General features: G+C 48.3%; 1 protein-coding gene across 1 annotated transcript in view; it reads right to left on the bottom strand.

Moving 5' to 3' along the window:
- Positions 1-12,725, bottom strand: part of LOC130477893 (cytochrome P450 2J2-like) — a 59,360-nt gene that overhangs the window by 11,647 nt on the left and 34,988 nt on the right. Inside the window, exons 4-6 of the mRNA XM_056849974.1 lie at positions 7,424-7,584; positions 2,238-2,414; positions 545-686 (exon numbers count right to left, since the gene is read on the bottom strand). Coding sequence (XP_056705952.1) covers positions 545-686; positions 2,238-2,414; positions 7,424-7,584 — 480 coding nt within the window. The remainder of the gene's footprint in view (positions 1-544; positions 687-2,237; positions 2,415-7,423; positions 7,585-12,725) is intronic.

Raw genomic sequence — 12,725 nt, forward strand, 5'->3', positions numbered from 1 at the left:
TGGGTTTATTCCCCTCCTTTTTTTCTTCCACTAGTAAAGGGAGGCTCCGCATTCAGAGGCAGTATGTGGAATTCTCCTTTCTAGTGCCATGTTACAAATGTACATGTCCTAATGAGCCAGCCAGCATGAAATCTTGAGAGAACTACAATCTATGGCTTAAAAAAAAAGGCAGAACAAAATCGAAGAAGAGTTGGTTTTTGTATGCCGACTTTCTCTACCACTTAAGGAAGAATAAAAAAAGGCTCACAATCACCTTCCCTTCCCCTCCCCACAACAGACACCCTGTGAGGTAGGTGGGGCTGAGAGAGCTCTAGAAGAGCTGTGACTAGCCCAAGGTCACCCAGCTAGCTTCATGTGTGGGAGTGGGGAAACCAATCCAGTTCACCAGATTAGCCTCCGCCGCTCATGTGGAGGAGAGGGGAATCAAACCCGGTTTTCCAGATGAGAGTCCACTGCTCCAAACCACTGCTCTTAACCACTACACCAAGCTGGCTGTGCAGAAAAGAAGGATAGGGCTTGCTCACTCCCCGCAAGGCTTTCTCACCTTGGATGTCTGGATGCATTGCAATGAGGAGCAGACCCCATAGCACAGTGTTTACGGTCGTGTCTGATCCTGCTATAAAGAAGTCGAAAATGCACTGTGTCAGATTTTCTTCGTCGTATGTAGAGCTAGGGTCGTTCTTGCTCTGTTGTTGGCACAGGAAATAGGATCCGCATTATCACAGGCATTTTATTGATTACACGGAGGGACTATCCAAAAGAGAACCGCCAGCACCCCACCAAGGGTGAGTGATCTTCTGCCTCCTGCCCGCCCCCTCACTGATCAGCTGGCCAGCAGGGGGACTGACCAGCAGAGGGGCGTCCGCAACATGGCGACATCACTTCTGGTGCACACCAGAAGTGACATCATGGCACCGCTGTCACCGCAGGACACTCTGGTATAATAATGAGGCAAAAACCATATGAAACAACCAAATAATGAAACAGTTCCCTTTGGAAGGAATAACAAAAATGAAAGAAATGAAATGACGCAGAGTCTAAATTCATGCTAGATCCATGAGGGTGACCTTTGGTTGGAGGTGCCTCTACTGTGCCCGCTACTCCCCGACCAAGCGCCATAAAGGTCTCTCGCCTGTGCAAGCCTAGATGGAATAGGGCTTAGGCTATTTCCCATTTAGCCTTACACAGAAACGAATTGATCTTAATTGAAAAGCCGAAGGCTCAAGCCTTCACTTTTTATGGTTCAATCCTATGTACAGTTACTTCAGTCTAAGACCAATTGATTTAAAGGGCTTATTCGTGGGTAACCTTTGCTTAGGATTGCTCTGTGGTGACTTTTCTGGTGGTAGTTTCAGAAGGGAGCTGTGTTGTTCTGCAGTAGATAGGGTTGCCAGGTCCCTCTTTGCCACCAGTGGGAGGTTTTTGGGGTGGAGCCTGAGGAGGGCAGGGTTTGGGGAGGGGCGGGACTTCAATGCCATAGATTCCAATTGCCAAAGTGGCCAGGTTCTCCAGGTAAACTGATCTCTATCAGCTGGAGATTAGTTGTAACAGCAGGAGATCTCCAGCTATTACCTGGAGGTTGGCAACCCTAGCAGTAGAACAGCTAGCTTTGAACCCAGTAGCACCTCAGAGACCAATAAGATTTTGGAGGTATGAGCTTTTAAGAGTCCAAGCTCCTTTTGTCATACTCCTTCCCTTAGCCCCCAACAATATTGTTGGTCTCTAAGATGCTACTGGACTCAAATCTAGTTGTTCCAATATTGGTACAACCCTGTTCTCTCCTATTTTTTTAAAAAAAGGAATACATTCTCTGGCCCACTATGTCACGCCACCCCATTTGGAGCCCTTCCGAAACTCACTTGGTTCTAAACAAGTCAGTTAACATTGGGCAAAAACGCACGGTCGCTTTAGCCTCCTTTATTCCCTGTTCCAGCCAGGATTCAGCCAGGATCGAACGCGCGTTCGGTGAAACCCATGCGTTCTATCCTGGCTGAATCCTGGCTGAAACAGGGAATAAAGGAGGCTAAAGCGACCATGCGTTTTCGCCCATAGTTTAAATTTATTTATTTAGAAAATTTTATGCCATCTCTTCAGGATCCTACCCCCAGAATGATGACATTGTATCTATGGGTCTTCCAAAAAGATTTTGAACATCTATGTGAGGGTTTCAAAATTACCTCACATTTGTTTTATTTTTGACACATTTATCAGATTTTATGTACAAAGCAGACACTTACTTTCTCCATCTGAAGTAGATAGAAATCAATAAAATCCTGTGGCTCATGCCTGGCTTGCTGATCCTTATGTTTTTCTATCTCTTTTCTCGCAAATGACTTCACATCATCTACACATGCAAGCACTTTATTGTGAGGCCCCGGAAGGCGTTTAATGAGCCATGGCAAAGATTCATACAACTACAGGAAAGACAAAAGCAAAACCCTTTTACTATCTTGAGGAGGCTCAGTAACATAACCCATAAGCCAACTATTTTTGAATGTTATTTAAACATCAACAACCAGATTTTACAAGAAGAAGAAGAAGAAGAAGAAGAAGAAGAAGAAGAAGAAGAAGAAGAAGAAGAGAGTTGTTTTTTATAATCTGACTTTCTCTACCACTTAAGGAAGAATCAAACTGGTTTACAATCACCTTCCCTTCTCTTCCTCACAACAGACACCCTTTGAGGTAGGTAGGGCTGAGAGAGCTCTAAGACAGCTGTGACTAGCCCAAGGACACCCAGCTGGCTTCATGTGGAGTAGTGGAGAAACCAACCCAGTTCACCAGATTAGCCTCCACCACTCATGTGGAGGAGTGGGGAATCAAACCCGGTTCTTCAGATTAGAGTCCATCACTCCAAATCACTGCTCTTAACCACTAAACCATGCTGGCTCTCCAGGGGAAGGTACCCTATATCTTTTATCCACAGGTTACAAAATAATTTGGGGGATGATTTCGAGGAATAAAAATGAAAGAAACCAACTTCCCACCACCCTTCCTTTCTTAATTCTAAACTCTTACAATGTTTTCCAGGTTGTTGTTTTTTAAAGAAAATTGAAGATCATTACATATTTTCTGTGAATCAACTGACTTGGTCAATAGTGATTTCCTCTGAATGTATAGAATATCTTTTGAGCATCCAGATTGTTTACTTTGGATTATTCACTCCCAGATAATTTCCAAATTAGATTATCGACATTCATAAAGTGTGCTGGAAAATTAGTCCACAAAGCGATGGGAATCTAACAATTGGATTCTGAAGTTTTAGAATCTCGGTTCAGAAAGTGTTTCTGCTCACATTCTGCTTAAACAGAAATGAACAGGCTGTCAAAGGCCTTTTATGCATGGCTGTTTCCCTCACGGTCACCCCTTCGACGACTTCGGGTCTTTGTTTTGATTAGGCATGCCATTTCCGACCGTCAGAGGTCACCTTGCTCTCTCCCTGAGTTTCCCCGTGTTTTCAAATTCGAGATAAAACAGGTCTCTGAAAACACAGGCAAAATGCGGGGAAACGCAGGGGGTGAGCAAGGTGACCTCGATAGTTGGAAACAGCATGCATAATCAATACAAAGACTCAAAGTCATCAGAGGGGTGACCACGAGGGAAACACCCATGCATAAAAGCCCAAAGGTGACGGAGTACGTTGGAAACAGCAACAATAACAGCAGTGAACAGTCATAGGGTCAACAATGAAGGAGTTAGACAATCCCCAGAAGGAGGGATAGCAATAGAGATCTGCCCGATTGTCCCTTATTAATTAGATAAATTATCATGTAGAAAAAACTCTGCAGTGGACTGCTTACTAGGAACGGAGGGTTCTCAGAATGCATTGCACTGATCAATAACAGATTCTATGAAATGCCACCACTATGGGTACACCCTGATTGCTCTTGTCCTGAGACGGGGACCCCACCCCACGTCTCAGGTCTCCCCCACACCTCCTTGCATATTGGACGCCTCTTCGCACTGGCCCCAACATGTCCGCCTTCCCTTGCAGGGACCCAGGGAGAAGGAGGAAGAAGAAAAGAAGGCGCCGCCGCCGCCATGGCCGGAGTGCCACGGCCCGCCATGCAGCCATGAAGGCCCCGTCAGAGGGAAACGCCCCCACCCAACAGCTGACAGGCGAGAGAGCCCGGCACAGAAACCGCCGCACGGCGCGCCTGGCAACGCATGTCTGGGGAGAGGGGGACCTCCCCGCCCCGATGTTTATAGACTTCTGGGGGGAGGGCTAGGGGCAGAGTCAGGGCAGGGATCTCTCTGGCCGAGATGATAAGAGGCCACAGAAGCCTAGCCGCCGGGAAGGAAGGATTGCCTGGGAGAAGAACTCTGAGGCACCCTGGCGACGTCGGGAGGAGAGACGAGCTCAGACTCTCCTTCCGACTGGTCTGAGGTGGAAGAGGTTGTCTCGGCCACACCGTCCTCATGGCTAGAGACCTCCCAAGGGGCGAGGGATACCACCCCAACTGACAGCTCTCTTTTGAAGAAAAACACGTATGCAACATGTTCTCACTTCTTCATTCTCTCCTTCATGTCACAGCATTAAATGAAGGCGCTAATCCTATGTACACGTGATCAATAGGACTTAGGTCTGAGAAAATATGCATATTTTTAAATGAACCAGTCACCATTAAAACTGTTTGTCCAAATAGTGGCTTGGACCCAACAGAGTGCTTGCCCCAGCACCCCAAATACTGTCACAAGACCACAGCATGGGTTTAACAAGTTTTAATTTAAATTAGCAGGTCTATGCCACATTGAAATGTGCTAAAATATTTAAATGGACAGGCTACACTAAGGCAGTCTGATTCATTGTTCTTCTAGGGTTGTGGAAATTTTTTTTGGTAAATTTTGGGTTTATTGGGCTTTTTTTTTTTTTTTTTGTAAACCCAGAATAAGCCAAATACCCATACCGGTAAATTTCGGTATTCAGCTTATTCTGGGTTTACAGAAAAAAATTAGGTCCATTATCGTCTGGGGGGATTTTTTCCAAAGCTCTTGGGGGGCATTTTTGGAAGTAGAGTCACCACATTTGCAGCGTGGCTGCAAGGGACTCTCCTTGGATGGTCACCAAAGCTTGGTGAACTTTGGAACAGGGGGTCCAATTTTATGGACTCATAAACGGGTCACCCCCATCCTCCAGGCATTTGCAAGCTGAGCTGTCCATCGGTTTTCAGGTTCAGAAGTTCAGCATTGCTGAGGACTTGCAGAAAGAGCCAATTAGCAGCCTGGTGCCTCAAAGTCTGGGGGCTGCCTTCATATCTGGGGTGCATAACATGATGTCCATTCAAACTAACTTGCAAATTGAGGGAAAAGGCTTAAATGCAAGAGAAATAAGGCATGGAGAACATTTATTTTGGTGACAAATGACATCCTGTGAATAGTCCTTTATTGTGGTCATCAAAAATCTGATTCCAAGAAATGATCACGGGGCAAGGAAACAAAGCCTGGGCGACCTTCATGTTCAGAGCAGGTTTTCAGGGGCGGTTGTTGTGATATCGAAGCCAGCCGAAGTCTCAACCCGGGGGCTCTCTGAAGGAGATTGCTCAGCTGCATGGGTGAGGGAGTCTCCTTTGGAAGCCTGGTGGTCAGCAGCTGTTGAAGCTGGAGCTTTTAGTTGGAGGGTATATCCCTTCGGATGGAACTGGGTGAGCCCTGTCTTTTAAATGACTCTTCTGCTATGCAGACTAGTCTTCTGTTGGGTGATATACTTGGAAAGTTGGTCAGACAAAGTTGGCTCCAATTACATGACCCCAACCTCAAAAGGGCCCCAACTATGGACCCCTAACACACCAGTCAAAAAAAGAGAGAGAAAGCACAGAGCCATGCCTCTGAACAAAGGTGAATAGCGAACCTGAAAAAGCCGAATAATTATTCAGCTTTTTTGGGAATTGCCTATTTGGCTTTGGCTTTATCCCCAGGTTTTGGCATTCGGTAAACCCAAAGCCCAAAAATTACCCAAACAGCTAATTTTGGGTTTATTTTCAGTTTGGGTTTATCAATCTGCACAACCCTAATGGCTGCCTTAATTTGGCAGCTCCAACCTGGCTTCAAACGAGACCAGCAGATTTCACCAGCTGTGTTTATCCTCACCGGCACAAAATGGGCCAAGGGGTTACTGAACCCCATCCACTACTCCTGATAAACCACAAAGTCACTACCAGATTTAGTAAGATGTTGCGCAACACTAAGGCCCACTCCTTTCCCAAGCTCCACCCCACCTCACAGCCAGCATTGGGATGATCCAAAGACTCCAACCATCATGCCCAATGCCCCAGGGTGTCTGCCAATCATCTGATCATTCCTGCCTATCGAGAGCAACCTGCCCTATTCCTGCCAAAACTAGTTATGGGCTGAACAGTCAAAGAGAAGGCCTATTTAATCTACATCCTTTTCCTTCCCAGACATCATGAAGTAGGTTAAAAAACATGGCACCAATAAGGGGATCGTTCGAAGTTCCTGTTTGCCCCCCAAACGGTGACCAGCTGCTCTCACGATACCCACAGGAAGGGGGGATGGGTCAGCAGCATGTGGGGAAAGCCTGCCGAAGAGGGATGAGGCTTTCTTAAATAGCCCTCTTCTTAAAGTAAAGGTAAAGGTCCCCTGTGCAAGCACCAGGTCATTCCTGACCCATGGGGTGATGTCACATCCCGACGTTTACTAGGCAGACTGTGTTTACGGGGTGGTTTGCCAATGCCTTTCCCTTTACCCCCAGCAAGCTGGGTACTCATTTTACCTACCTCGGAAGGATGGAAGGCTGAGTCAACCTTGAGCCAGCTACCTGAAACCAACTTCCGTCGGGATCAAACTCAGGTCGTGAGCAGAGCTTGGACTGCAGTACTGCAGCTTGCCACTCTGCGCCACGGGGCTCCTATAGCCCTCTTCTTGCAGCTTCCCTATTGGATGTTCCATCTTAGCCCCAATTATTTGTGCTTTCTTTGAATAAGGGCTGGGACAAATAGATCCCTGGCTACAATGCCATGACATGAATGCTTCTTCTGCAGAATGAAGGCTTTTCAACCATGGAGCATGACTCCCTTGCTTCTAACCCCCCTCCAACCAGAGCCCAAAATGCCATTTCAGGGGCATATTGGGCTGCAGCCAGAGAAGGGAATTGCATTCTCCCACCTACAGAAAAGAACCATTGGATTCAAGCCAATGGAATTAAAATGGGATCCTGTATATATTTTTAAAGACTAACTAGGTAAAATGTTCATAGATCCAGCACAGAATAACTGGCTATCAGCTGTGCACATCCTCTATTCACGGTCTCTCTTTCAAAAGTTCCTTGACACACAGCTTCAAGCTAGGCTAATTTGATGAATTCATGTGTGTTAACATTTTGCTAAAAGGAAAAATATCCGGACATTTTGTTCAATGTAATCACTTAATGGAGGATTGTGGTCTCAGTAGGAAAGCCAAAGATACTTACAAGATAACTTAAAGAACCTCCAAATCTCAAAAATACGTTGACATCTTCTTCTAACTTGAGAAATACTTCATCATCTAAAGAAAACCGGTATCCAAAAGTGACAGCACAAATCACATTGACGATTGAATGCCTGATCAGTAATGTAGGGTCAAGTGGTTGCCCTGAAAATAAAATTGTTTGCAAAAAATTTACATGAGTTTTAGCTCCCCTATAAATACTGATGGTGGGATTTCAAAATGGAGCTGAGAGAGCTGTGACTAGCCCAAGGTCACCTAGCTGGCTTTGTGTGTAGGAGTGGTGAAACAAATCCAGTTCACCACATTAGCCTCTGCCGCTCATGTGGAGGAGTGGGGAAACCCGGTTCTCCAGATCAGAGTCCAATGCTCCAAACCAACGCTCTTAACCACTGTACCATGCTGGCTCTCAATCCTTAGGATCTTACTGGGTCATCATCACATGCTCTACTTGGGTATGAAGATGGCTTGGAAGTGGCACCTGCTAATTCTAAGGCAGATAAAGTAGCTTCCGTCCCAATTTAAATTATTTCTCTTTCCTATTTTTACCTTCAGTGCTCAAAACAGTTTGTGACCAAGAAACGTATAGGTCCACCTCCTCTTATACAAACCTGCTTATCAACTGGCACAGTCTCTGGAATTCAAGACAATGATAAAAAAATAAAAATTTGTCAATAAAGCAGTCTTAATATAATTGCTTACATTACCATCAGATTATGTAAAATAGAGAGATCTCGTGTCAACTAAATATTATGGTCTTTCCATTGGCAATTGCTACTGATCTTGTGCTATTGAAGAAAGATTCTTTCAAAATTGAATCATAGAGTTGGAAGGTGCCACCAGGGTCATCTAGTCAACCCCCCTGCACAATGCAGGAAATTCACAACTACCTCCCCCCCACACCCTCAGTGACCCCTATTCCATGCCCAGTAGATGGCCAAGATTCCCTCCCTCTCATCATCTGCTTAGGGTCATCGAATCAGCATTGCTGACAGATGGCCATCAAGCCTCTGTTTAAAAACCTCCAGGGAAGGAGAGCTCACCACCTCCCGAGGAAGCCTGTTCCACTGAGGAACCACTCTAACTGTTAGAAAATTCTTCCTTATGTCTAGATGGAAACTCTTTTGAATTAATTTGAACCCGTTGATTCTGGTCCGACCTTGTGGGGCAACAGAAAACAACTCGGCACCCTCCTCTATATGACAGCCCCTCAAGTACTTAAACATGGTTATCATATCCCCTCTCAGTCTTCTCCTCTTCAGGCTAAACATACCCAGCTCCTTCAACTTTTCCTCATAGGACGGTCTCCAGACCCCTCACCATCTTTGTTGTCCTCCTCTGGACATGTTCCAGCTTGAGCCTGTTGGGTCCTGGTCAATTTATCTTATCTCTTTTATGTACAGGGAATTTTTCTCTCTCCATGATTGGCAGGCTTCAGCAAATGCACGGCGTTTCAGGCAATAGAACTCAAATCCAGGCAGAGCAGCGATTCAAGGATTTATTCCGAAAGTCAGTGATTTCAGTAAAGAGACAAGCAAGGCTGGAATACATGACTGGGGGAGAGAGGATACATATATAGGGCTGATACAATAGGGTTACAGGAACAAAGAGACAATGTAGTCGTTTCCTGCCGGTAACGACTTAAGTAAAACTAAAACAGGAACAATTATGAGCAATCAGTGGAGGAGATGGCTGAGCTCTTGGCTTTGTGCGCGGGACCCGATATCAGATCGGAGATTTACATGGGCGGGTCCCAATACAATTGTAAATCCCTGGCCGGAGATCGTGTGCAAAACGGGGGGGGGGAGTGCACGGAGAACTCCATCTTGTTTGCGGGGAAACCATCTTGTTTGGGAACGGGGCTATCAGAAGCCCTATCTGACATTCCGCCTCTCCAAAGACCCCCTCCCCGGGTTCCCAGGTTTGTTGGGACAACACTGATGGAACTCGGTGATCAGAGAGGGAGCATTCACGTGTTCCGCCGCGACCCACTCATCATGACTTGAGTTCAAGTGTTTCCAGCGCACCAGGTACTCCAGCTGACCTCTCCGCAGCCTGGAGTCCAGGACCCTGGAAATTTCAAAATGCTGTTCCCCCTGCACCATGATAGGTGTTGCAGCCAGGGGTTTGGGGTGCCAATCGGGAGCAGGAGAAAAGGGCTTCAGAAGGCTAACATGAAACACGGGGTGTACCCCTTGTAAGGTCTTGGGGAGGTTCAGTTCAGCAGTAACCTCATTGATCACCCGAGAGATAGTAAACGGACCCACATACTTTTGACACAGTTTCCGACAAGGACGCAAAGACTTTAAATTCTTGGTGGAAAGGTACACCCTGACCACCAGATCCCACTGGGGCGTTCTGTGCTTGTCAGCCTGCGCCTTGTACCATTCCTTAGCCTGGTCCAACTGTTTTACTAGCCCCAGCCAAGTAATTCTGACGGTGTTAGACCACGCCAACACCTCTGGAGGATCTCCTCCTGGTGGGAGAGGGACAGCCCCTAAAGGGTCGAAATCCATACCATAGACCGTCTTAAAGGGACTTTGTCCAGTAGCAGAATGAACGGAGTTGTTATAGGCATATTCCGCCAGGGGCAGCAGGTCGACCCAATCATCTTGGTGATAATTGGTGAAGCAGTGCAAGTAACATTCCACGACGGCATTCACCCTCTCCGTCTGCCCATCAGTCTGGGGGTGATAGGCGGAAGATAAACCCTGTTGAACCCCGACGATCCCCAAAAACGCCTGCCAGAATTTAGAAAGGAATACCGAGCCTCTGTCGCTCACGATCTTCCGGGGAAATCCGTGCAGACGGAAAACCTGTTGTACGAAAAGGTGGGCCAACTTGTGGGCTGAGGGCAGTCCTTCGCACGGAATAAGATGGATCTGTTTTGAAAACAGATCTGTGATCACCCACAGTACGGACTTCCCCTGGCTGGGAGGGAGATTGGTCACAAAGTCCATACCGATCACCCGCCAGGGTGCCTCTGGAGTCTCCAGGGGTTTCAGTAGACCGGGAGGCTTCCCCATAAGGCATTTATTGGTGGCGCACGTTGGGCAGGACCTCACAAAGCTATCGATGTCCTGTTGCATCCCAGACCACCAAAAGTGTAGCCTAACCAGGTGCAGGGTCTTCACAAAACCAAAGTGTCCCCCTGTCTTGGAGCTGTGGCTCCATTCTAGCACCTCCCGGCGCAGCTTCTGGGGGACATAAGTCTTTCCCTCCGGGGCCCCGGCCTCTTCCCTCCCAAGAGACTTCCCCCCTCGTTCTTCCAAAAGGGCCTCCCCCACCTAGTCTGGGTGGTAGGGGGCAGGTCGCTTGGGGGTCCCTGTGAGCGTGGGGGGGGGGTGCGGCTGCCTCCACTTGCGGGAGGTCAGGGGGAGACGGGGGAACTGCTGCCCGGGTCTGGGTCCAGGCCTGGACTCCCTGGGGAAGGGTGGTTTTGGTGGCTTCTCCCTGTGGGAGAACCGGGGGTGGCGCTGCCCGGGCGTGGGCGGGGGTGGCGCTGCCCGGGCGTGGGCGTGGGTTAGAACTCCTGCGCTTGCCCCTTCCGGGTCCAAGCTAAGGTGTTCTGGGGTAAAAAGGGACCCAATCGGCCGCTCGACTCTGCAGTCGTATTGCGGCATGCGGCATCTGCCAGGCAATTCTCTTTCCCGGGAACATGCTTGATAGTGAAGCGGAATTTAGAAAAAAAATCCACCCAACGAAGCTCCCTCTGCCCCAGGGTGGCTTCGAGGTTCTGGCGGTCCGTCCAAACCTCGAAGGTACCACCGCCCCCTCCAAGAACTGGCGCCAGACCATGAGGGCGTGTTTAATTGCCATGGCCCCCTTCTCCCCTATCGGGCAGTTGAGTTCGGCCCCAGAGAACTTTTTGGAAAAATAGGCGCAGGGTTGGAGCCTCCCCTGAGCATCCTTCTGCAAGAGTGCTCCCCCATCGCCCTATCGGAAGCGTCCACTTGAAGGGTAAAAGGTTGAGAACAGTCGGGGTGAATCAACACAGGCCCGTTAGTAAACCAGCTCTTAAGTAAGTCAAAGGCCGCCTGGCAGCAGTTGTCCCATGCTACCTGATAGTTAGCGGCAGTGGCCACCTGCCCCCTCCCCTTGGTCCTCAGGAGTTCAGTGATCAGGAGGGCTATTTTGGCAAAATCTGGGATGAAACCCCGGTAGAAATTTGCGAAGCCCAGACATTGTTGAACCTGTTTGCGGGTCCAGGGAGTTTCCCAATCCCGGACCACCTGGACCTTCTCGGGGTCCATGATTAACCCATTGGGAGACACCACGAACCCAAGAAAAGTAAGTTTGTCCTGGTTAAAGGCACACTTGGACAGTTTGGCGTACAGGTGGTGTTCCCGCAGCCGGCGCAACACCTCCCGCACTAATTTTTGGTGCTCTTCCGGGTCTCGTGAATAAATTAAAATGTCGTCCAAGTACACGATGACCCCCTGGAACAACAGATCATGCAAAATCTCATTGATGAGTTGCATGAAGCAGGACGGAGCTCCAGACAACCCGAAAGGCATTACCCTAAATTCAAAAAGCCCATAGCAACACAAGAAGGCTGTTTTAGCCTCATCCCCCTCCTTAATCCGAACCCGGTAGTAGGCTTCCGCCAAGTCCAGTTTAGAAAATACCCTGCCTTCCTGTAGCTGGCTGAGAAGGTCAGGGATGAGGGGGATGGGATATGCGTTAGTTTCAGTAACTGCATTAAGCCCTCTATAGTCCACACACAACCAGAGGTCTGAAGTCCCCTTCTTCTTTACAAAGAAGCAGGGTGAGGAAAATGCAGCCTTGGACGGATGAATCCCCTAGCCAGATTCTTATCCAGAAACTCCTGCAGTACAGTTTTTTCCTGGGGGCTCATGGGGTAAACCCGAGCCTTGGAGGGCTTCATGTCTGCCGTTAATGTGATGGCACAGTCCGTAGTGCGGTGAGGGGGTAGTAAGTCACAGTCCTTCCCCTCAAAGACATCAGCAAAGTACTGATATTCCGGGGGCAGCGTCACGGGAATCGCTGTCGCGGCAGTCACCCTCCCCCCATCAGGCATGTCCTCCCTGCAATGCCACCTGCATTGGGGGGATTCAAATACTGCTTGATGCTGTGCCCAGTCAATGCTGGGATTGTGACCCACCAACCAATTGCTTCCCAGAACCACCAAGTAAGCAATCCCAGGGGCTATGGTGAGGCTGATTTGCTCCCAGTGATCCCCCATCCCTAGCAACACAGGGTCAGAGTGCAAATGAACAGGGGCCCCCTGAAGGTCCCTCCCATCCATTTGATGGAAGCGTAAGGGC

This window comes from Euleptes europaea, chromosome 5 (genome assembly GCF_029931775.1).
Source record: "Euleptes europaea isolate rEulEur1 chromosome 5, rEulEur1.hap1, whole genome shotgun sequence".
In the NCBI taxonomy this organism is placed as follows: domain Eukaryota; kingdom Metazoa; phylum Chordata; class Lepidosauria; order Squamata; family Sphaerodactylidae; genus Euleptes; species Euleptes europaea.